This window comes from Lichenostomus cassidix, chromosome 8, assembly GCF_008360975.1.
Source record: "Lichenostomus cassidix isolate B80296 chromosome 8, HeHo_3.0, whole genome shotgun sequence".
Taxonomy (NCBI): Eukaryota; Metazoa; Chordata; class Aves; order Passeriformes; family Meliphagidae; genus Lichenostomus; species Lichenostomus cassidix.
In genome coordinates this window covers 29,609,556-29,635,625 of record NC_139489.1, presented here as the reverse complement: position 1 = coordinate 29,635,625, position 26,070 = coordinate 29,609,556, and the positions used below count along the sequence as shown (strand labels likewise).

The following is a 26,070-nucleotide window of genomic DNA, read 5'->3' as shown; positions in this document are numbered from 1 at the left end:
ACCTCTGGGTTTGGCCAACCTCCAGGTTTCTCCAAGGCGGCTGCCATGAAGCTGCTCCATCCCCTCACCAAGGCTGCCACTGAAGGACTGGTGTGACTGCCTTGTTAAAAATGACCACCAACAGCAATGCAGAAATGAGCACCAGCTCAGCACAGCCTGACCAGAATATTTACATTTTATTAAATCTTTACAATCAGCAGTTATAATCAAGTACACAATTATGTACACGGATTATGTACATTTTAGCCCAGACTTTTACATCACAGTACATAGTTACCCTTAGAAATATTGTGTACACTTATCACCAGAGAGTAAAACCCAACAATAGTGTTACAGCACCTGTTATTAGACATCTTCCATAAGAAAATATACAGCTGTAAATTGGTCTGGCTAAAAAAAAAAAAAGAAACCAAAACAAAAATCTTATAAAATCTGAACATACAATTTTCATTCACAGAATGGTTTGTTTTCTATATTCTGACTGATGCCTGTTGCATAAGATGTCCTGTTTTTCACCTCTCAACACACACTCATTGGCACCTACTCAGGGATACTGGCAGGAGGAGAACCAAAGCTGGGCTCATTCTCAAACTTCATTAAGAAACAATAAATGTAAACAATTAAGATTCCTCTAGGATCAATGAGAAATTAATTGGCTGATCTGAGTCACATGGTATGGAATAAGTGCTAGTTGCAGCTGTGATTCCTGAATTCTTCAGTGTTCAATACCATACAAAAAAACATAAAATGCTTTACAAAGGGTGATTCCTGACTAATGAGCTACAAGCAATATTCCATAGGCAGGGAACAGACTTCCCAACATTTGGGAAGAACACTTATTCCCCTTTCCAAAAGGGTTTTTCTTTCTTGATGAATACATTCTTTTTGCTTTTTAAGATGACAGTAACAGAAAACTGAATTCTTTCCAGAATGATATGAACAGGTGTGTTTCATAAGGAAACACAAAGTGAAAATAACCTGAATAAAACTGCCCCCCCAGTTTAATCCTCTTTCCCAAAAGGTCAACCTTGCCTGATTCAGTTCTGTAAACAAAGCTATGGCTCTTGTGATGGTTTCAAAGGTGAATCAGAACTAAATGAAACAAAAACCACCCCAAAGGAAGGAGGCAACAGTTATCTGAGGTAGGCCACTACCAAAATGCTGCCCTAAATCCCTACAGAGCTCTGGGATCCCTGGATATCCCTGAAAAGGTGATGCCTGCTGCTCTACTAACAGGTGTGGAGAAAGCAGTTACTAAAAATGAGCTGGTGATAGCAAGGAAAGATAACCTTTTAAAAAGATTTGACATCTACACCTAAATCTGCAAGTAAAAAAAGAAAACCTTTAGCTGCTATATTGAGAAATTAATGACCAGAGGCCTCTAGGATATAAAAATAACTCTATTTCCACCAAAAGAGCTACCAAAAAGAAAAATGATGCCCATGTCCATGGGAACAAAAATGCTCCTTTTGTGGCACTGAGCACTGACAGATCAAAGGAATTATCTGAGTGAAAACATTTGATCTGCACCTGACGGTTTGATCTGCACTTGGCCATATCCTGGTGCTCCGAGGGCTCCAGGGAACCAAGGACACTTGCAAGGCTCCTGTGGTCAAATGCTTTCTATGAAGAAACTCATGTAACAAAACTCATAAATAAAAACATTGCCCAGCTGCTTCAAGTCGAAACCTCCAGACACTTATTTGTGCAAAGGAATGACAACTCCATTTAAAAGCTAATTTCTTTCAAAGGACACTTATTCACTGTTCCTCCTCAAATTCCGTCCTACTCTGGTGATTTAAAGTTCTGGATGATATTTGGATGGACTGCCATGCTCTCAAAAGGTGCCCATGCATTCTGAGACTTTTGAAAGCAAGTGTGGTTAAGTACATGGATCCAACTGGGATTGCTCTGTTCACTGTACAGAGTATAAACACAGAGTATGGCTGTGCTAATTAACAGTTGCATATTCAGCACGTGTAATTTGACCAGCTAAATCAAAGGTGCAGTCCAGAGTGGGGCTTTCTGCTTATTTATTCCATTCCAATGATGAATATAAACCTTCATTTTTAGCCTGGTGCAGCATATAGGCAGTGTTCATTTAGTCTTTAATATAAAACAAGTCTTTGAACCACAATTCACTAAAAGCAGTTTATATAAATCAAGGTTTTTGGCAGTTTCTTTAGACACAGTCAAAATGCCTCTATGTTGTTTAAACTTCCCCATTTTTACCTAAATGTAATGGGAATAATAAATTAGGACTCACACTTACCTGTAACAAACTCCAGAGCCTGTAGCAACACCCCATGATTCTGAACTATTGACCCAACAGCCAGAATTGCTGTCCTTCCCTACTGGCACTGGCCTTCCTGCCTGAAATACCACACACAGGAATTGCATATAAAAAGAACAATGGATTCAAGCTGTTGGAAGTCAAACTTGTAGAAAAAAGTTTTGTTACAGCTATTGGAGCTGTGTCCTTTCAGAGACTGTTCCATATCTCAGGATAGATTGAAGTTTTTCCACCTGGGAGGCCAAGGGAAACACCTGGACTCACCACCTGCCTTCTCGGCTTCCCCTCAGCCTCCAGCAGGACCTTCCCACACCTTCTTCTGGCAGCCCTAGCCTCTCTGAGGAGATCTACTCACACCTTGCCTTTGGTTTGCACAGCTACTCCAGCGGGAAGCAGAGCAGGAGGGAAACTCCCAGGTCCCCACGTGGTTCCTCGGGGTGACAATGGGTGCAAGGAGTGATGAGCATCACTGATATGTCAGACAAGAGCAGACTGCTTCCAGCTGTGCCAACACCTGGAAACAATTCCCCGCTGCTGTAAGGAAGGCTGTCAGCTGGAGAGGGGTGGGTGCCCCACCAAGAACCTTTCCATGGTCTGACACCCCACCCTGCTCAGCTCCTGCTTCCCAGAACCCCGGGAGTCCCCCAGGGAGGCCCCTTGGAGCCTGACACACGAGTTGGGCTTGTCCCTGCCTGGGGCACAGCACCAGCCACGGGGCCACACAAATGTTTGGATTGCACATTCCCATCTTTAAACAGGAAAAATTAAAACATACAAAGAGCGTGTGCTGGAATTCTATGGTGTTTTCCAGGTGACACCTGGTTGCTCATCCCAATACTGAATATGTTTTCTCAGATATCAGGGCCTCACTTCTACCCAAAAAGGTCTCCATTTGTTTATTAACAAATAAGTTATTATTACAAGTCATAGCTCATCCTTTTCCATCATTTCAAATGCTTCTATATCTTCATTCCAGTCTGCTAATATGGATTCCATAGGCTGGACTTTACTATCCCAGTGAGCTTTGGAGCTGGGCTCTGTTTGGGTGTTTTGTTCCTGAGGCTGGCTGTCCCCTGGTGTACATGCTGGCTCTGGAGCTCCGGCCTCTGTGGATTCAGGGCCGTGGGGATCCTCATCTGCCACAGAAACTCTGGCACTGTCTGTGCTGGCAGGAGATAAAGGATCAGGGTCACCAACAGCAGAGCTCTCTCCTCCTCCTTTGGGCTCCTCGCCAACTGCTCCAGCATCCTGAGATTCTGAAGGAGCTTCCTCAGAATTTGGTTTGTGTGAATCGTTTTCAGATGATTTCTGGTCCATATTCTCCATTTCCAAGTCTTTGAGAGGGGAGGAAAAAAGACAAAATAAGTTAAAACAATCATAGGAATGCAGCATTTTATTACTTATTTCAAAGTCAAGGTCAGTTCCCTTGGCCTTATTTCTTCACAGAAGTGCAGCCTTTCCAGTAATATGAAAATTTAATGGTACTAATGAATATATTTTGCATAGGGATGGGAGGAAAGACTTTAAAACACATTTTAAATGAGGGCAAACAGTACAGTGAAGCTCATTTTGGTTCCTCAAACTTCAGGAGTGACTTGTGGGTCAGTGCCAGCTACCCTCCTTCAGCCTTAAGCAAATACTGAGTGCGTGCACTGAACTTTAATGCTGGATTTTAAAACACTCCAGATCCACTAGGATCCCACATCTGAGCCAGTTTCCTAAGTTTACTGAACTGCGAATTTGAGAGAGCCAAAGCCTGAGCCTCCCCACTCAAAGCAAGTAACACCGTCTCCCACGTCCCAGCTTAGCTCCCAACAGCTGCCCAGTTTAGTCATGCAGATTTCTGAGTTTGATGTTTATGGCTACGAGCAGGACATCTCAGGATTTCTAGAGAATTTAACTGCACATGCCACAGCTGACATGGGATACTTACTGCTATCAATAATGTAGTTTGGAATCATTTTACCTTTAAAGATTGTTGCTGGGATTCCAAACGAAAGCACAAGGAGGTGGAAGAAGCAGATATAGATTACAAACTCTCAAAGGCAGAGCTATCTCATATTTAGCATTTTGTCAGAGAACTTAAGCACAGTTATAAACAGGAGGGGTTTCTAAGTTAGGAAGAAACAAGGTGAGATGTTGGCATATCCCCTTTGCCAATGTGCTGATTTTCTAGAGATACTTACTCTTACCTACTCTGCTTGGACACAGCAGTGCTACAAGGAAGCTTCCAAGAGGAAAATCTGGAATTTTCTGCCGCATTCAAACATTCCAACTGGGAATGTATTAGTTTGCAATTTTCTTGCATTACAGAAGAACACCCATGAAACATCTGAGGTCAGCAGCCTTATTTCTCGTGATAACCACTTCTCCTTAGGTAGGCAAAATAGTTCTAACACTTGTCTTTCGCCTTTTGGGTCCCAGGAATGTCACTGGGGAGCTTGGTGAGGGAGAGGTATTCTCAGTGTAGGGCACTGGAAACATTAATGCTGCTCCTGATTCTACTTCAAAGCAGCTGATGACAAAAAGGGTTCAAAAGGAATCCAAAAGGCTGGATTTTCTCATTAGCCAAAGTGACATTTAACTTGGGAACAGCATTTGTGGATGTCACCTCATGGGGGGAGTGGATAATGATACATCTCAGATAATGGTTTTCTTAATAAAAATTGATTCCAATGTCACACAAAAAGCCATGGCACCTCTGGGCAGCAGTGCACATCACTCCTGTCCATTTCCCATTGTGCCACAGCACACATGGGAGCTGAATTGATATAAATCACCTCTAACCTTACCTCTGTCTTTAGCTTTATCAGAAAGGAGCACCTCCACAGCCTCGTACTCCTGGATGGCATCCAGGATGATGTTCCCTTCCTTATTGAAGAGGAAGAGCATAGGAATGGTGATGTCATCTGTGTTCTTGCCATCTCCAGCCATTTGGAAGAGAGGGGCTGTGTCACTGCTGCTGCCCTCATTGTCATCTAGGCAGAGCACATTACAGGAAGGGCAAACTTCCCGTTAGATCAGGCTGCACTTGGAGCAGCTTTCCCTGCCCAAGAGCAAACCCCAGCCTGGTGTCTTTTCCTCCACACTTTTCATCTGTATCCCCATTCTTTCTCAGCAGTTAGTACTGACAGCACCCTGTGATCCTCAAAGTAACAACTTTTAATCTGCAAAAACACTGACAATTCCCCATCCCCATTTGTGTCTGCACAGAACCAGACAAACCCGAAACATCTCTTCATCTTCTGAAAACACAACTGCTGTGCTTCTCAGCTTAAAGCTTGTTGACTTTTCTGTATCTTCAAATCTGTAAAATTAGGTTACATTACACAAATTAAGAACTTGGAAGTTTATTTACCAATGACAATGCCTCCTATTGCTCCAGCTTTCTGAATGTTTCGTGCCTTTTCAGCAAACATGCACTGGCCTCTCTGCATCAAAGCAATTTTCTCTTTCACTGCCTCAGGATTAGTGATCTCTGAGCATCCATTATATGGCTTAATGGTGGCTACAAATCCTCTTGTCTGTTTGGAAAAAACAAAAATAAAGAGAGAATTAGAGCACTACGGTCATGCTTGTGAAAGCTTCCCAAGTATTTTTATTCCTTCAGTCACTAATGCACTTAGTGTTGTCTGGTGTCAGTGCACACAATATGTGACCTGAAACTGGAGCTCTAGAAGCAAAGAGTGACTGAGTGAAAACCTAATTCTCATAATCAGTGTGTTTTCTCTACACCTGGAAAGTGGTGTCTCTGGAAATTTTTCTCCTGTTAACTGCTGGTCTGGAACTCCTCTTTGGGGCTGCAACTTTGGTTTTCCTACTGGTTCCCACTGGGGCCACTGCTACTGTGCTACTTCCCTCTTCCATCTACACAGAGCCTTCTAGAAAAGCTTTCATAGGAACAACTTACTCTAACTCTAAAAATGCTTCTGCCAACTCCTGGCTGACATGGGAGGGAAACTTCCTTAAATCACCATCTCCTTAGCTGTGCGCTACAAACTGGGTAAGCTTGTTCTCAACTCATGCTGTGCATGTATTTTAAATCCTAAACCATGACTGATGACTCAGGAGCAGAGCACAGAGCACAGACAGATAAGCCACTCATCCCCATGACTGTCACTGCTGTCATTGTCACTGCTGGGCCCTGTCATTCTAACCACTGTAATTAACTGATCACCTGGATGATCAGCTGGATGCCCTGAAACAGCAGCAGTACTGTAAAACTGAGCGTTGAGCAACAAGAACACATCACACCCACATCTCACATACCCCTGCTTTGTGTTTGGACAAGTCCATCCCAAACTGTGCTGGCCCAGCAGTCAAGACCACCCTGCCAAAGAAGGGATGGGAAACAATCTGCACAGCACGGGGAGGGAGCTGCTGCTCTTTCTGCTGCTGGCTGGAGAGTTCAATCATTTCCTGCATGAACCGTAAGCCATCCTCAGCATCCAGTGAACTTGCTGCCTGCAGAGTAAAGAATCAATAAATAATTTTATCTTAAATGTTTGAGGAACTTGAGGGAAAAGAAATTGAAGTTGTGTTTGCTGGGACCACTGCTACAAAGACTATAACACACAGGGTGGATGCTCACTGCCACTCATTCATCATTTCACATAAGGTTTAGCACCTGCACCACCCAGGAGACTAAAAATATACAAATATATAGACCTCGTACAGACATGGAAGTGTCTCACACTGAAAACGGTGCTTGCAGTTAAGATACTGTTGGCTACATCACTTCAACATACCCATGTTAAACCATGAGCTTCAACCAAATTTAATGGAAGATTAGTTGAAAGTGTTCTGAGGCAAAATATTAGCAAGCCTCAGCCTGCTAAATATAGCTGCATATGCAGCTCATATGCCTCCTTCCACAGGGTGGCTGTCCCTTCTGAAGCTCCAGGTGTCAAATATCACTGCTAGGAGGACTTTGCTCTAAAAAATCAAATCTGCTAGGTCTTACTTGCACTGCATGTTGCACTAATTGTACTCGTCCATCTTTCAGATGAATCAGACTGACTCCCATCTTCTTCAGGATCTCCAGGTGCTCAGGATTACTGGCCATGAAATCTCTGGCTCTCAATGGTGGTTTTGGTCCACTTCCCAAACTCTCTTCTCTGCCAAAAGATATCAGAGATCAAAGCTTTAAAAACCAGATTATCTTTAAAACAGAACTCTACTGTTATCCCTACCATCACAGGATTTGAATTCTTGGTACAATGAGTGCAAGCGTCAGTGGAATACAACGTCTCAATCAAGTTATCTTTTCTTAAAGATGTCTATATTATCAATAATTTTATAGTGCAAAAACCCCTCCCCAATACTGGTAACAAAACTGCCATACACTCTCTCGTTTGTAAATGGTCTGCATTATTGCATGACTGTCCACACCCAGTTTGCCCCATACAGTTGCTACTCAGTTTTGTTCATAAGGCATAAATATTGAAGAGGTGGTCAAGAGGACAAACTTCCTCAGCCTTAACACTACCCTAAATTCCTCAGAACAGGTCCAGTTTGTGCCCTAAATTCTTAAAAACAATGTGTCAGCATAATTTGCTTACTACAAAGAAAACTTTCAAGACTATCAGGAGACTGCAGAAATTAATTTTACAAATCAGAGAGACACACTTCCTGTAATACTGCAAGTGGGAGCTGCAGCCCAGGTATGTGGCTCATTCAGCTCCTTTTGCTTTGAAAGGATTGCTAATTCCAGCTAGAAACAAACTAAGTCTTGCTGAGGATGCCAGAGTGATTTTTCCTGTGACCAGGAATCATCCCTTTGGCTATCCATTCCAAAAGGACTGTAAGCTCCAGGTCTTCCACGAAGAGCAGACCCTGTTCCTGTGCTAACAAAAGAGAGAAAATGTCCCTCTTACGCTCTGGAAATGCCCCGGGGACAGCTCTTATCCACCACATTCTTCAGAGGCTCACGAATGCTTTGGGCAAACATGGGGTCGTTTGGGAAAAGGATCTGGGTATTTGGACAGGTCCAGTCAAAGTTGCTGTCATCCAGCTCTGTGTACTCTGTGGTCTAAAATGTAAAATACAGGTTAAAATAATGCAGGTTATATTTTTACATAAAGAACATTGGCAGATAAACCTAATTTAAGTAATCTGTGTACTGGGGACATGCAGCAGCCAAGTGCAGTAAGGGGGAACCAGTGCACTGTAACCCCTTCATAGGGACAGATGAATACAACATCCACTCTAATTTGTAATTTACTAAATTTATATACAATTTCTAGGGGGTTTTTTTGTTTGGTTTTTTTTTTTTTTTGCAGAAAGAACTAATCCTCATCTGGCAGATAGTAATTCTCGAGCCTACTCATGACAAAGCCAGTATCCTGTACTTTATATGCTGGCCACGTAAAGGAGTGGTTCTGGTTTCACCTGATACTGGCTTTACAGCGAGTGACCAGCTGCAGGCTTTAGGTCATTCTTACTAAAAATGTCACATCTTTTCAGAGGAACAAAAGATTCTCCTACTCGGTAGCCACACAGACCTGCAAGTCTGGATGGGCAAGGATAAATCTATATGTAATTCAAACAATTTCTATTTTCAGGAAAGATGGCAGAGTGAACATTTGCACAAATTGCTGGTTTGTTACATGTGAAACCTGCAGAACATGTCTTGTGGTTTGGAGCCACATTTAGCCTGTCCTTAGCTTAGCAAATAACTGGTTATACATAACCAGCAAATTCATTTTCTCACCCATAAAAATTAACGTAGTATTTATCTACCTGAAAAAACTCACCCCTCCTGTTTGCAACGTGTTGGCCTATGAAAAAGTCAGTATTTAAAGGCTCCCTAAAACCCAACATTTAAAGGGCTGTCATTAAGGTATGACCTTTCCTGTTTATGAGAGCAAACACAAACAGAATATTGGGTTGATAGTATCAAGTATCTCTCTCACCATTTGTTTTAATAGCACTGTGTTTATGTTAAAAATCATTTACACGTTCCATCTATTCAGATAAAATTCCATAAAAGAGGAACACCCAACATCATAGCCCTTCCACCACCTAACACCATTTTCAATGGGTTTTTCTTACTTGGATTATGCCCCTTTGCAGCTTTGACTCAAAGAGCTTAAAAAACTGCATTTAAGCAATTTCTTCTATCCTCTTTACTGGCCTTTCATTAACTTCTGCAGATCTCAAGAGAATGACCCAAGTTAGGCCAGCACTTAACATAGCACCAGCTATGGAAACCCTGTCTGTCTCAAAGGTGTTAAATTCTTATAATGGGAACAAAAGTAACGGAAAATGCTCCTTTAGACCCTTCAGGAAACTCTTCACATAGTTTAAAAAAGAGCCTCTGTTTCCAAAACTCAGAGAGAAAAGATAAATTCTATGGGAAAGAACATTTCAGAGAGTGTGTAGGATCTCCACTATGAAGGAACAATAAACAGAAACCCCATTATCCACTGAATAAAAAAACCTATGTTTGACATTAAGATAAAATAATTACAAATTTGTCACTGCCTCAAGCTCAAGTCCATCAGACAAGGCAATTTTCCCAGGACACATGGCTTGAGACACAACATAAGCCTTTTCCTCTGATCCAGGCATTAGTGTAAAACTCGTAGAAAACATTAAAAAGAGAGGCACAAATAAAGGAATTTGTGTCCTTGATGTCTCAGACACCATCTTCTCTTTTTCCTTTGTCTAATTGCCTTATAGACAAATTATGTCCCTTTATTGACCACAAAATCAAAAAAAGTGAGGATTTATGATGCTTCATGGCACAGTTGTATCACTCCAGGTTATTCTGGAAGGTTAAGTAATTCATAAACCCCTAAGTGTTCTCACACTCACACAACAGATGCCTACTGCATGAACTAAAGCTATTAAACATCCCAAAACTGTCTGCAGCTGTATCTTGTCAAATTAACTCTGCAGCTGTCTCAAAAAACCTCTCAAAATTTGTTCATGTAGTAAAACAAGCAAGAAAAACTTAGGTTTTTGCTAAAATAATAGAAAATTAAGATGGGGACAAAAATACCCTACTGTGTTATCTTTCAATTAATACAGAGGTGGGGGAGGATTTTTGTAAATCTTGCTAGTAATTCACAGCTTTTTTTCTCAAAGTTTAGCAGTGCAGAATTCAGAATTCCTAATCCTGTGACTGACACTGTTAACATGATTAAACAGTGACAACAACATGTTCAAACAGGTGCACGTCCTCCAATTATGATAATTCCTGATTTTATTTCCAGTGCCCTTCCAAAAAAGGAAGTGTACCACAAAAACTGATTTAGACTGGAGCTGTTACATACTGTATTTTTTTTGGAGATGGTTTGGTTTGTAGTGGAGAGCCAGAGTGGCAACAGATGAGCTTCTGTAGTGAAGATATAATCTTCAATGTCAAAAATCATATCCTCCTTATCAGCAAACAGCAAGTACAGATATTTAAACATCTCGGCCAGGAAGAATGAGTCCATCCTGTGGAGCAAAAGGGGATGTCCTTTAGGGAGATCTCATTTCTAGAATATCAGTAAAATAAATATTCCTATTGCTCCATCTCTGAAGACATCATGATTATTACTGCTGAACATAATTCCATTAGCATTCCTTCCACTTGGAAAAAATTGTGTTTGGAGGGAAATGATTCAGCACATTCAGTACAAAACAGCATCACAGAAAAAACAAATAAACCTCCTGACAAACTCACAGATTTGAAGTGTATTTTGTCTGAAAGTAATTCATCTATTGCTCTGAGATACATGAAAAGTTATTAAACTAAGACTATTCTTATGGAGCTCACTATAAAACTATGGAAACAGTTTATAGACTTTCAATACAGTTACAATTCAATACAATTACAAACGGGTAATTTAGGACTTGGTTATTAGACTGAAGACAGATAGCTCCTCCAATATCAATTAATTCAATTTCATAAACAGGGCGATTTGATTTTTTTTCTGTATTTTAGTATTAAAAAAAATAATTATGAAAATTTCACCTGTCTTCATGACTTCCTGTGCGAACATCCTTCATTGCAGCAAACCCACAGGGAACTCTGGCATATTTGTTTAAGTTTTCAATGAGGGTTTTTCCTACTTCTAAGTAGTAAGGGTCTCCTGTGGCCTGTAAAATAAAAACAAACAGGTTTTGATAACCACTACATCTTGTTTATATCCTAAACTGGCTCCAGTAGATAAATTAAGCAGGAGATGTGCTACTCAATTCTATATTGAAATAAAACAGCAACAAAACTCTAGGTGCTGGAAAAAGTGCCCAAAGGTCAGAGGAATGAACATGGCTGTACCTTATACAAGAAGTAGGTGCTTTCAGCAAATTCAGGCCTCAGAGGATGCTGAGCCCAGTGAACTCTGAAGTCTGTTGTGAATGCCTGAAGATGAAACACAACAGACAAAAATCAGTGCAGGAAATAAACCAAACACAGGTTTATTTTGAATTTTGTGTTAACTGTATAACCAGCCTAGCTTTGATAAACACCATTTTTGCAAACATGCCTACCACCTGACACCTCCAATGCAGTTAAGTGTCACTGCACCCTGACAGATGGTTCAGCAGCTGTTTCTAAATTAATACCACAGACTAGAAGTCAGAAATCTAAAAATTTCCTAGTCTAACTATGCACTCCTAATGCACACTAAGGTTTAAACCAAGTCTTTGCTTAAGGGAGGGTCTGTTGGCTTAAATACAACTATGTGGCCTTTTAAAGTCTCCTTCATAAGTACAAAACACCAACCCAAAAAAGCCATAAAGGGCCAAATCATACCATTTTAAAAGCATTAAAAAAAAAAAAAATTGTTCCAGTGCTTAGAGAGCATTCTTTGCTCTCAATAACGACATGAGATGAAAATGATGTTAATTACAATGTTCTCTAACAGAAATAAGCTTACACCAGAGGAAAGTCAAAATTAAACCTGGAATCAGAAGCTTTCAAATATATTGTGTCATCACAGATTAAAGACCCATACTTCAGCAGGTAAACAAGCTTTTCTGTGCACAATGGACTTGCTCAAAGACTTGCAGCATCTGCAATAAGTTTGTGTGCTGACTTTCAAGGGCATGATACAAAATTTCAGAACATTCTCTGTCAATTCAGCGTTTAGGTTCCCTCCCTGGGTTCATGAAGATGACTGTGATCTTTAAAATTAACACTATTATGTTAACAAGCAGCTACCATTACATGTGATTATACAAGTTTTGCACACTGAAACAAATCAAGGTCAGTTCTGAAAGACTGAAATATGAAGTCTCCGCAATTGTTAATAGAAGCAGCTTCCCATTATTGTGTTAATTACAGCATAACTGAAGGAAAAGTATTATATATCCCAAACACAGCTGTCAGACATGCAGAACTGCACATCATATAAGAATGCTGTGGAAATGAGCCTTTGATTTTAATAACACATATACCTACTGTTTTTTCAAATGGGCATCTGAGACTGCGCAAATTGAGGTAAAAATCAGTTTACACCATCAAGAAACTACTACCTTACCTCTGGAAGAAAGTTATGTTTTTTTATAACCTGATACAGCATCTCATGTGTTTCAATAGCAGGTCTAATATCACCCTTCAGCACCTAAAATTAAATAGTAAAATTAATACAAATTCACCGGGCATAGGAACAATACTCAAAAGTTAAGAACTCTCATGGTGTGCTCATGTAAAGCTACAGCCCAGTCACTACATACTGTAATTATTACTCCCTTTTAGTGTACCTCAGATATTCTGTAACAGTTTTTTTAAGCAAAATCAGTGAACTCAGTAAAATTATTGCCTATGTAGAACAAAGACCTCTGACATTTAAAGAGAACTGGGGTGGAAATGTGATTTAGCTTGTCTTAAAGATGCCAATGGCACACAAACTAGAAAATCCATCACTGGACGACAAAAGAGGCAACTTAATTGGAGGATTTTCATGACTAGGAGTGAAGGAAGCAAATTATATGGACATATACTCAACACAGCCAGAAAAAGCACATTAACTTGTATCATGGCATTGAAGTGACTGGAAGAGTGAATACAGAAGTCATGGAATCCCCGGATGGTTTGGCTTGGAAGGGACTTAAAGCCCATCCAGTGTCACCACCTGCCATGGGCAGTGACACCTTCCAATATCCCAGGTTGCTCCAAGCCCTGTCCAACCCGGCCTTGGACACTTCCAGGGATCTTCCCTCAGTATTTCTAAAAATCAAATTGCTAAGCTTCACTTGAAAATCACATCCAACCCAGTTAATAATTTCCTTGTTATTAAAACCATCTGCACATGGGTTTTACCCCTTACCTGCAATCCAGGGAAGAAAGCTAGGAGGGAATCCATCCAGGTCCGAGCATTTAGCATTGGTTTGTGAATGTGAACATCAAGGAGAAGAGGCGGTTGACTGATGTACCTCATAATAGCATCGTAGTGCTGTCAAACATCAAGAAAAGCAGGAGTTTGTAGATCAATACATTCCCCAAAGAGAGATGGATCACCAGGCTGGCATTTTATTTCAATGGAAGAGTCAGTATTACTCTCCCAATCATTTCTACATTTGGCAGAGCCACTAATTTCTAGTTCTGCAAACTAAAACCAAATGTAGTAAATACTGAAAAGCTTCACAGTATTACATTTGCAAAACTTATCACCTTTCCAAGGAATACACATACACAAAACTATATCCAGCAACCATGTGATAAACCAGGAACCAGCACAGTTAAGGCACATTTCTTTTGGTTGAATTTTTAAGCACTCTCTGAACCAAGCTGAAATTGCTTTCTCTGCACAACAGAATTCTAAAGCAAATGCATCTCAGAAGGAAAAGAAGGTTAAAAAACCCAAACAAGGCAGCTGGACTGGATGGCTCAGAAGTTTAAAACCCACTAGGTTACTTGCCACCTTGCTGACTTCCAATCCTAAACTTTGTTTTCAGAAGGTGCAATCCTCAGCACATGACCCAAACTGACAGGAAACACTAAAGAGATCTAGTTCAAGGAAAATATAACACTGGGGGCTGCCTCTTAGGAACATGAAATCATCATTATACCTAAAGTGTTACAACAGGCCTTTAACTACTGAATTATTCCCCTTCTAATAAAAAATCATGCCATATGATACAAAAGCATTTTATGACCTAAAATGCTTTTAATGGATATTGCTATTTTCAAAAGAAATAATGCTTTATCAAATAATTATGATGCTGACAAAGTTGCTTAGTAACTTATGAATTAAAAAACCATCTAAGTGTGGTTTTCAGCTTGTATACTTAAATGTATCCTGGGCCTGAGGATCTGCAGTGCAAAGCAATATTCACACTTGGATTTTTTTGTTGCTCCAGGACAGAAAGAAATTGTACAATGTGTAACAAAAGGCCCTTACACTGTTTTACAGAAACATTAGCAGTATTACACTCTCCCACATGATCTGGAAATACAGCTTCTCCTATACTGAGAACGTGAAGAAAGGTCTAGAAGGTTCTGATTTTTATGGGATGGGGTTAAGGTAACTGCTCAGGTGACAGCTGACCACCCAGGATTAGCAAAAACCCTCAGCAAAAAGAGCTGGCACTAAACACAGCAGAAGTCACAGAAATTCTGCAAAAAATCCCTTCTCAGGCTAATGGCTGACAACAAAATTACTCTGAAATTTGTACTGCAGAAGGCATAAACCTGAGCAAGGTGTTAACTTACCGTGTTAAATCTTTCCAGGAAACTGTCATCTCCCAGCAAGACATAGGCTTTTAATAAATATTCATAGTATGAATCTATTCCTGCTCCAACTCCACTGTCTAGAAACATGAGAAAATGAAAAGGTGGGTTTACTTTAAGTAGTGATATGTATATTTTCCCTATTTTCCCACTCTGATTTTAAAAGCTCTTCCTGTAAAAGCCGCCATGCACTGGAATTAAGGCACAGATGGAAGCAGAAACTGTGTGTCTATGCCAACACCAGTGCACATTAATGTGGACAGACATGCTCTGAAGACAGTTATTTCACTTTTCTCACAGGACATCACTTCTCCCATCCTATTTATATTTTGCCTATATATTTATAGCAAAGTCTCTAAAAATTTATCCCAAGGCATTTCCCTCTCGGTGTTAAAGAGGATCAGAGAACACTTGCAATGAATAAAACCAGTTTCTGTACCAGAGAGGGCTTTGCCCTTTCAGAGCAGAGCCAGGCTTTGGGGTAGCAGGTTTCTCCCCCATGCCTGTCCCATTAATATTTCTAAGCAGTCCAGGTAAGAGTGCTGGGGGTGTGCTGAGGTTTTCTCTGCCCCAGACCCCCCCACCTTTGCGGACCCAGTCTCCGGTGTGGATGTTAATGGTGACCCCCACTAAGTTGCTGCTGCGCTGCCTCTTCTCCCAGATAAAATCCAGCGCCTTCCGGGCATATTCCTGCAACAACAACAACAACAGGGAATTAGGGAAACACAGACACTAAACTCTGTAAGTCTTTTGTCTATTTCAATTAAGATGCTAGGAAAGGATGTTTCATGTCTAATGATGTCAGAACTCTTTTAGCTCATCTTCAGACTATTTATCTTCTTTATTTCTGTATTACTCCACTTTCAACCAAAATTATTTCTTGTGATTTAAAAAATAACTGAAAAATCAAACATTAGAAGAAAGTCCACAAACACTACAAATCTGAACATGTTTTTGTGCAGCGCAGCTAAGACACACATCCATTTCATGAACCTGAAATTGTTTTACCAAAATTACAAAAATGTAACAGAACACTGAAGACCTATGACAAAAAATAAGATATTGTGGAAAGCAAACCTCAAATATAGATGTTCCTGTGAATCTGCTTAAAGCTGCAAACTCAAGGATCAAGGTACCAGCACAAGCTGTACAGGTATCAGTTTCTGTTCCCGTTCGTGCTTCCGGATGTCTTACACCAAATTTTAAGTTAACCTAGAGAAAAGCAAGATTATTACCTTCATTTTTACTCGCTGAAAGAACTTACACCCCTTTGACTGTACAGCAAGTACAATCTGTGCTTTTTCTAAAGACAACAAAAAACAGATCCCTTTGGGTTTGCTCTGCCAACTTAGACATGCACAGAGAACTATCTCCAAACACCCAAAATACTCAACCCTCCCAAACAAGGACCCATTGCCTGGTTTACGACATCTGAATAAGAGAATACACCCTGAAAATCTAATTCCAACAATTATTTAGCAACAAATCAGCAACTCAGAACATCACAAGTGCTCCTGGAAATTTAGTTTTGTAAACACCTCACTACTCCTGGATCCTGAGAGTACCTGCAATTTATCAGCTTTTGATTTACTGTCCACTTAATAAATATAGAAATTATTTTGGAAACAGATATAAAACCAAAACAACAGAAGCCCTGATTACAGCTGTAATTCTGCATTACAGAAACAGAACTTACTCGTGGATAAGGGAGACCACTAGTGGTGTTAAAAGCAGGTAAAAGCTTGTAGCCCAGTTCCTTTGCCATGTGCAGGAGTTCACCATTGTACCACTGCATATATTCACCTTTTTCTTTCAGCATAATTGCCACTGAGTGCCCACCTAGGAGACCTCTAAACACAAGAGAAATCATCCACATCTCAAAAGGTATGTTCATTATGTTCATCTGAACAGCAAGGACAACTCTCTACAATTTAGATGAAATGTACACAACTGGCCCTAGTTTCTAGATTGCTGATGCAATTCCCATTATAATCAAGTATATATCAGTATTTTGGAAGCAATTCTTAGTTATCATTGGAATCATGGATTCATCAATATTAGACAAGAATAGCAACCAAGACCCCTAAAACTGCATATAATAACTTCAAATTATGTGCTCTGATCCTGCACTGAGCCTCGAGGTCCCTTCCAAGCTGAAATAATCCATGACCCCAGGCATCAAAATCTGGCAAATCAGATTGAACAGAGCCATTTGCAAGCTTGTTTCAGTTAAGCAAACCCGGTGCTCCCTCAGTGTGCACACGTGGTTCTTACCAGCAAAGCTGAGCCTGCAGCAGTGAGATGGGGGGCAGCTTGATCCAGCACCACTGCAGTAAGTCCTGCCTTGCATTTTAAAACCTCTCACAGGCAAACCGACAAAGGCACAACTGTTTCAAATATGTGGAACAGCACAGAAAAGTGTCTTAAAGACACTGACTAAATCCATATTTTTAGGAGTTGAAAATGAAAGTTACTCACCCAAGTACTCTTATGTTGGTTTCAAAGACAGATACAACTATGTCATTATCTAAATTAACATCCTTTATTACTTTTTTTACAGCCTCTTCAAACTCTTTGGTTTTATTTAACACCTGGAATACAAATGTGAGCAGGTGTTCAGTTCCAACACAGCTAATGCAGTCACAGGGTATCTGTATACAGGATATTTCAGTGCACACAAAATAACACATGAAATACATACATACATACAATTTTAAACCAGAAATACGGCAGTGGTATTAAGAAGTGCCTACTAGTAACTTAGCCTCTTGCTTTAGACTAGAAGGGAAAGCAAACTCATATTCTTTTGTGTTAAGTTAGAGCCCAAAAAGACTAAGATAAAAAGATCAATGAAATGTGAAGGAGCTGCTATAGTTTTCTTATTACAACCAACTCCAAACTCCACCCTCATAGAACTTTCAAAGTTCCCAAGAGGAACAGTCACTTCAAACAGAGCTAGAGATCAATGATCACGAAAAAGAAAGAAAATAACTCTGAGCATCAGAAGACAATCTCTTTGTTTTATCAAAACTTATCAACAGATTAAACTTACCACAAGAGTGTCCAAGGTATCAATTAAGGTCAGTGAAAACCTAAGAAAGGAAATTTAAAACAGATTTACTACAGATCAGTATGTGTAGGAATTCAGTGATTTTTAATAGTAACTGATACCATGGAAGAAACTAAATTCTCACAAACCACCAGCTGCAAAAAATTAGTTGTACTCAGTATATTTAATATCAAAACTCCCTTCTAAGTTTCTTCCCTTTGCTGGTGACCAGAAGAGAAGCTGACAAAAAAAGGTATGATTACAGATACATTTGTTTACTGCAAAGCTTCCTAACTTCTGGTAAGCAAGTTTAATTTTTATTCCTTGTATCCAATCAAATCTGTAAGAAATCCACAGTTTCTTAAACAGTTTAAGTCTTTACCCAGCCTCTGTTTAACTTGTTATTTCAAAAAAAAGGAAGAATATTGAGATCAAAAGTCATTCCAAGCTAAATTTCTCCTACCCAAAACTGTTCCAACACTAGCAAGTGGTAGGCTTAAAATAAAGAACTACTTTATTTACCCTAAAATAAAGAACTATTTTAGCAGTGTCCAAGGCCAGGCTGGATGGTGCCAGTGGAAGGTGTCCCTGCCCATGGCAGGGGGTGGGACTGGATGGGCTTTAAGGTCCCTTCCAACCCAAACCAGTTTGGGATTCTGTGATTATTCAGGGAAAAGAGAGCATCAAGTCAGCTCCACACTGTTTGAAACAGGAACATCCCAGCGAGGCTCAGAGATTTTCTCCAGGGCTTGTATCTTAAAGATACCTAATTCGAACAACTGCTCCTATGCTAAGAAACACCCTCCCCACCCAGAACAGAATTTACAGAACACGGTGGTGCTAAAACAGAACACTTTTCAACAGTTAAATTGCCTCCTGAAGAGCAAGCACCAAGGATTTCAGCAAGTGCCCAGTGGCAAGACCTTGTAGGCAACATGGGACAATCAAAATTCTAATGAAGTGTTCCTATATTATAATTCTCTTTAATTTGCAAAGACATAAGAGCATTCTGTGAGTGCTGTTTTATGAGACAGATTTACTAATGGCTGTGCACAACTGCCTAACAAATCCACAACCTTTTCCATACAAAAGGAGGGAAATTATGCATTTCACAGCTCTATGGAAGGCTCCTGAGCTCTCCAGGGAAACAAAGCTGACCCAGCTGCCTCACCCTGCCCTTTTGTGATCGCAAAGGCTGGCAGAGAACACAACTGATGAGGCAGCTGGCAAGAAACATATTAGATAAGAAATCTGGTACATAATAATGTAATTAACTATAAGGTGCAGAATAAAGCACGTATACAGAAAACCAATAAACACATGTAATAATTTAATGCCTCAAAGGGGGCTGAAAGGTATTTTTACTCAAATGCTAGTATGCTGCTGTGTAAAAAAGGTCATTAAAAAGAATGCACGATCAGGATTAAAAATACATTTTCTTGACACTGTTCATCTGTTGCATCTTTAGATATCTCCAAGGCAGTGGGTTCATATGGAAACCTCTAGACTGAAGGACATTTGTACATAACAAAACATAACCAAAATACATGCCCAATACCCTACAGACAATTAGAAGCAGTATTTAAAAGAAGGCCTTCAGCTTTGGTTAACACTGTTGTGATCAGAGACATTAAACAGTGATATCAATTTAAAAAAATCAGCTACTTATTATAGAATTTGCTCTATAAACTGCACATATTCAAAGGAATCAATTATAAACGCATCTAGAGTAAATCAACATTGCCTTTGATTATTCCATTTAACACGGAGAAAAACAGTCCTTACATCTACATTTTGCTGGCCAAAGGATCAGTACTTTGTACTATCAGCTCCCTTAAAAGAAAGAATAGCAAATATTTCCACGTCTGAAATAATGTTTTATACTTTGGCAAAGGTCTTAGGCTACCATACACATGACAGTCATTTGACTACATGTTTTCAGGAAACTTTCTATTTTAAAAAAACCAACTTAAATATCACTTATTAGGCCAGCATCATGGGTAAGAGTTCATTGTTCTGTTCAGCTGATCATTAACCCTTATAACCTCTACCACTAATACCATAAATGTCAGCTCACATTTGGAAGGTCTTCCTATGGAAAATTCCTAGAGAATGGTTAACAAAATTATCTTTGGATCTCATTCACTGGTCAATTCCCTTTTTCTGATTAAGGTACAATTTCACATCAGTTAACTTCATAATAATAAAAATACTTCTTCCAAGTGTAAGTTTCTGGCCATGTCAACTGAACAAACAAATTTTATGGGCTGCCAATCGTACTTCTATTCCTACATGTTTACAGAGACAGTGACCATTTCAGACACTAACTTTCCCAAGGCATCATCCACATCCCCTCGACTTGGCTCCTGACCCCGCACTCGTCCACGACAAGTTAAAGGCATGAGTTCATCAGCTGGATATGCATGCTCCTGTTGGGAACAAAACAGGAATCAGTTATGGTGGTTATACCCACTCTTGGGAGCCTGTAAAAGGAATCCTCATCTTGCTGCTCTTCAAAAAACTGCATGGCAATCACAGAGACTTGCAGGTGGGAAGGGACCTCCAGATTTAGTGTTGTCCAAGCCCGCTGCTCAAGCAGGGCCACCCAGACCCAGCTGCCCAGTACCATGTCCAGTCAACTCCTGAGCACCTCCAAGACTCCATGGCCTCTCTGGGCACCCTATGCCTGTACCTGGTCAACTCCACAGTGAAAAAGTGTTTCCTGCTGTTCAGAGGGAACCTCCCATGGTTTGGTTTGTGCCCATTTCCTCCAAGCACCACTGAGAAGAGCCTGGCACTGTCTTCTTGACAGCCTTCCTTGTTAAATTCCCAGGAGCCTTCCCTTCTCCAGGCTGAGCTGCCCCAGCTCCCTCAGCCTTTCCTTCAAGGAAAGATGCTCCAGCCTCTCCATCACCTTTATGGCCCTTCACTGGACTCTGCACCATGAACTCAGGTGGCAGAGGGTGACAATCAGTGACAAGTAAGAGAACTCAGAAGTTCAAACAAGAAATTGATGAATTACTACATAAGGTATTAAAAAAAAAAAGCATTCACCAAAAAAACCCCAACAAGACTGAGCCTTTTACAAATATAACTTACACTAACAGAACAAATAAAACACTGACATTTATTAATGATGAATCTTAAACACATCTAATTCCAACAAAAATGAAATTGCCACCATTAGTGGCAAAACACAAGTGGTTTGGGATGGAGCTTCTCTCTCGATTTTGGCAGGAAACTGGCTGCTGTCCTGAGCACTGCAGTTTGACTTTCAGTGGAGAACGAACACGTGGCAGGATAAAAAACTTCAATTGCTGCACTGAAACTGCAAGTAAACATATTCAAAGTCGTTCCAAATATATGGTACAAAAATAATCAATATTCAAACATGAAATAAAGAGGAAAAACGGAACATTCCTCTATAAATAAACAGCTCTTACTGCAACTTCTTTTGAAACTCATGGTTTGTTTCCCTGTATACCACCCTCCTGAGTATTTTGGTCTTCGCTCAACTCTTTGTTCTCCTAGAGTTTAACTACAAAAGGCAGAATCTAGATCATTTTAATACAGCTCAGATGTTTCTGAATATCTCTGTGAAGTATTCAGAAAAACAGATTAAAGAAGTACACAACAAAAGCAATCTCAAAACTGAGATCTCTGGCTTAAATTTTGGATAAGAGAAGTGATAAAGAATCTGGAAAAATAAACTTTTAGTTTTACAAATAAAGAAATAGAAGCATTTTGAAAAATATAAGTTCTCTGATTCTCTGCCTTCAGAGAATCAGTATGATTCTTCTTCAGCATGAGAAAGTAGCTACTGGGTTGAGTTATTTCCCAACTTGTCACTGGCCTCAAGTGACTGACATTTTCACATGTTCTTTCTGACAGCCAAGAAGAAGAATAACCTCGTTATTACAAATATTGCTCAAGTACTGAAAAAAACCCAGCAGCTTTTTCTCAAAACTTCTGTTAACAACTAAAAAGAGGAGAAAAAAAAAAAAGACAAGGGAGTTTCCCTTGCAATCAGACATGAATTTTCAGTCTTCTAAATATGCAAGTCCAAAATACCTATCAACAGAAACAGAAAATCAAAACTTTTCAGCTGGTTGTTTCAAAAGCACCTGCAAAAATACTTCATTCTCCTGCTGTTGGAATTGAGTCTGATACTCTAATCTTTCCTTCAGCTTTAAACAAGCAAGTCACATTTCTGTTTGTTTAGTGCTCCAGCATACGTGGCAAATAAATACCCTTTTGGTTTCCAAGTTTCCAGGACAGTTGAAGTTATTCCTCTCCTTCAAACAAATTTTCTTGTTTCAGATGTGGCAAGACCCCTACCAGGAGTAAGGTTTTAAACAGTTTTGCCAAATATGTAAGTTTTCGTTCGGGGAAACCCAAGCCAAGTGTTTTTCATGGAAGCAGATTACAAAAATTACTACCAAAAAGCCTTATGTTTAAGTGCTAAATGTGTCAGAAGTACAGAGCTTAAGTTAAAAGGAGAAACTACATCCCTTTGAAAATCCTCTTGCTTGGCTTTCTGTCCACTCCACAGTCCTGTGCCTCTCCGATGCTGTATACACCTGTAGCTCCTGAGATTTTAAGCTTGTACTACATAGTAAAGTTCAAACCATAACACAGAATCTGGGACATGTGGCAAGATGCTGCCAGGAGACAGCAGCTTGTGCTGCAGGAACTGATGCAACTTGAGAGGGGTTTCTACAACAGCCACGAACAATGTGCAGGAATGCCCACGTAAAGCCAGGAAGAATTAATCTTTTATATTTATTTTAGTCACACCTACAGCTTCTCCTCACAAGTATATTACTTATAGAATATTTGAAAGTAATTATTACTTGAGGAAGTCCACTCCAAGTAACTATTTATTTTTAAGCTTTTCTAAACCAAGCCATCCCAGGGTGGCTTGGAATGGCTCAGAGATCCAGACCAGGAGGACACCTGCACAGGAATCACAAGTCAGAGCAAAAGAAACCACAGCCAGCGTGGCCTGTGGTCATATGACAGTCACATCCGGGGCACAGCCTGAAATGCCTGGATATGGCACCAGATCCCCTTTCTGTTCTACAAACACTGCTTGTAGAAGAGCCCCCAGACTGCATCTGCCATGGCTTACCCATGAAGGAATATTAAATGGCATTTTTACCAACAAAGTAAGATCATTTTGTGTTCTCCAGAATCTGATGACCACAGACAGCCCTTCCTGAGCTTCCTTTCCCCGGAATTTCAAACCGGATACTTTACTGTTTATAGCCTGACGTGAGATAAACTGGTTTGGGAAAGATCAGGCACAGATTAGGAGAGCTACCACAAGCAATTCTGAGTTACCACTCTAAAAGCCATCACAACCCTCCTGACACTGCTCTTCCCGAAAGTAACATTTGTTACTCTCTTTCTAAAGGCTTTAGAGGTGTTGTTATTTATTTTAGCTCTGTTTTCATCCCTCCTTCCCAGATTTTTCTCTAGAATGTCATGTACTGTAGGTTGCTTTCTCCCCTGAGTCAGCAACAACCCCTCTGAAAAACATCAAACAAGTATCTGACTTACCATATAATTGCTATATGCATGATCAAACATTTCAAGCACTTGATTTCTGAAAAAGAAAAAAGAAAAAGCATTAGTGATGTCTCCTAACAGCCTTCAACACACCATCTTACATGTATCACACTTTAATATCTGAACATCAGGCACGGGTCCTCTACAAACATATTCAAGTAAATGAAATATAGAATAATAATTTTTCTTCATTCAGCTACTCTTGTCCATTCCAGAAACGAAAGACTCTTTCTTCACGTAACATGAAATTATTTGGAGATCTCTTGGCAAGCAAATATTAAAGAAAACCCTTACATTCATTTCACATGTTTAAAAAGCAGTCAAAGACAGGACAGAAATGCTTCTATATATAAATACATCCCCCCTCCGAAAAAACAAAACCAAACACATGTGGTTTTTTTGAGACACAGCACTACTTCTGATCATTCCTAAGTGTTTCACAACAACGGAGCCCTGCAAGCAAAAAAGGATGCTAATTTCTACCATCAACATAATTCACAATCTCTGCTGATAAGACCAAATATAAAAGAGCCAAGAGCACCACAATTATACTGTAAATATCCAATTTAGTTCAATGACTTGGAAATATAAGAAGTAAATGCACTCATCAAGTAATGCACTCATCAAATGCATTAAGTCATCAAAAGAGCAGAGGATGGTGCTTTTCCCATGTACTCCTCAGGCTGCAGCGGGCAAAACCCCAGATAAGCACACAAAGCTTCTGGGTGATGCAGCACACAGAAAATTGCTTAAAACTTACATTTACAGGCATTTTCCGTGACAGACATGATCCTGTCATTAAATAAATACAGAAATTACCTTATTCAGAAGTGACCCAGCTCAGTTCCCCCAAACACAAACCATGGCAGGACATGGCTTGCACACATGCGGCATCAGTTGATATTTTAAGTGCGAATTATTGATGAAAAAAATTTTAAAATCAACTGAAGAATTAAATTTAAACTCTTTGTAAGGCTTCATGAAGAAAACATATAAAAGATTACACACACAAAGTACACTGAGAACCCAAGATGGAAAACCCCAGTAACTGTAAACACTGGAGTTAAATATCAACTTATACCCGATGGTTGGACTTGATGATCTTGGAGGCCTTTTCCAACCTTAACAACTCCATGATTAATGACTGTGAAAGTATCCAGACTGTTTCTCCGGCAGACTTTCAGCATCCTTATTCTGTACAACTGATCAGGGGATGGGAAGAGGACGATGAAACTGTCCCAGTAACATACTCAAAAAAATATGCTTGATTGCAATTTTGTTTAAAAAAAATCCCACTCCATGCAGGAAAATGTATTTCCAACTATGCTGTTATATTTATCCTTCAACTAAAAACTACACTAAAAGAGAATCAGCCTCTTAAATGTACATGCAGGGGAGACCAAAGCACTTCAGGTTACATACAGGAACTAGGCAGGAACACACGTAAACATTTACCTTTTTTATGACTCCCGCACTCTCACGGAGGCAAGGCCATAATTAAACCAAGTGAGTGTGGATTTAGAGCTACCTTTGATCACTTTTACCCCTAACTCGACGCAAACCCTGGCTGAAACCTCCAAGCCGCGCTCCTAAGCCCTGACGAGTTACAAGTTCACACAGCACACGGCTTGACCCCCAGCAGAGAAGGGCCCGCGTGTCCCCAACAGCCGGGTGACCCGGCCCAAAACACACGCCGGGGTCCGGCACACGCCGCTCCAGCACGGCTGGGCACCGATGCCACGCGTCCCCTGGAGAGCTCGGGGGTACAGCGAAGGACAGGGGAAGCGTTCCCGGAGCTCTGCGCCCGCACCGCCCGGCCCAGCCCAACTCCGAGGGCAGCGCACAACCCCTGCCCAGCACGGCGGGGCCCGGCCCGGCCCGGCGCCCTTCCCTCTTGCCGTCCCTGCGCTCACCCCAGCCGGCGCTTCTCCTCCCTGCTCATGGCCCCGGCGCCCGGGGCGGCCGCCAGCACGGAGGAGGCGGAGAGGAGGCCAAGGGCCAGGAGCTTCCAGGGCCTCCTCCAGCGGGGCCCCCGCTCCCCGGCGCGGCAGCCCGGAGCTCCGCTGAGGGCCATGGCGGCCGGCCGGGTACCAGCTAGTCCCGCTGCGGGCCCATGGCCGCTCCCGCTCCCGCGGCTCCCGGCGCAGGAAGGGCCCGGCCCGGCCCCTCCGCGCGCGCCCGCGGGGGCGTAGCCAAGGAAACGGCCTCGCGCCGCCGCCGCTTCCGACACCGCCTCCCCCGGCGCGCGCCGCCGGGCCAATGGGGGAGCGCGGCGCGGGGGTCACGCGCGCCAGCAGACACCGCGTAACGAGAGGGTCGACGTGGCCAAAGGCAGGGAGGACCACAGCTCCCGGCATGCCCCGCGCGCCACCGCCCCTCTCCCTGCGCTGCCTAAGGCGCTGCCCGGGGCGGCTCCGAGCGAGCCCAAGTGCGGAAATCGTGGAACGGCTCGGGATGGAAGGGAAGGGGCCGTAGAGATAGCTAATCGTG

General features: G+C 41.1%; 1 protein-coding gene across 3 annotated transcripts; it reads right to left on the bottom strand.

Moving 5' to 3' along the window:
* Positions 1-157: 157 nt before the first annotated feature.
* Positions 158-25,770, bottom strand: EDEM3 (ER degradation enhancing alpha-mannosidase like protein 3). 3 transcript variants are annotated; one of them, XM_085068696.1, is made up of 21 exons: positions 25,494-25,770; positions 23,572-23,617; positions 20,338-20,438; positions 18,013-18,052; positions 17,439-17,551; positions 16,657-16,810; positions 16,038-16,172; positions 15,545-15,650; positions 14,943-15,040; positions 13,558-13,683; positions 12,769-12,852; positions 11,565-11,648; positions 11,259-11,383; positions 10,573-10,738; positions 8,170-8,324; positions 7,257-7,410; positions 6,563-6,757; positions 5,652-5,817; positions 5,086-5,271; positions 4,227-4,274; positions 158-3,627 (listed from the first exon to the last, which is right to left on the bottom strand). In XM_085068696.1, exons 1-21 carry the CDS (start codon positions 25,652-25,654, stop codon positions 3,218-3,220), a joined length of 2,853 nt encoding a protein of 950 aa, XP_084924822.1. In that variant the 5' UTR covers positions 25,655-25,770; the 3' UTR covers positions 158-3,217. The 3 variants fall into 3 exon arrangements, with proteins under 3 accessions (XP_084924822.1, XP_084924824.1, XP_084924825.1); XM_085068698.1 differs by lacking the exon at positions 4,227-4,274 and having other exon boundaries at positions 25,494-25,769; XM_085068699.1 differs by lacking the exon at positions 20,338-20,438 and having other exon boundaries at positions 25,494-25,634.
* Between the last annotated feature and the right edge of the window lie 300 nt (positions 25,771-26,070).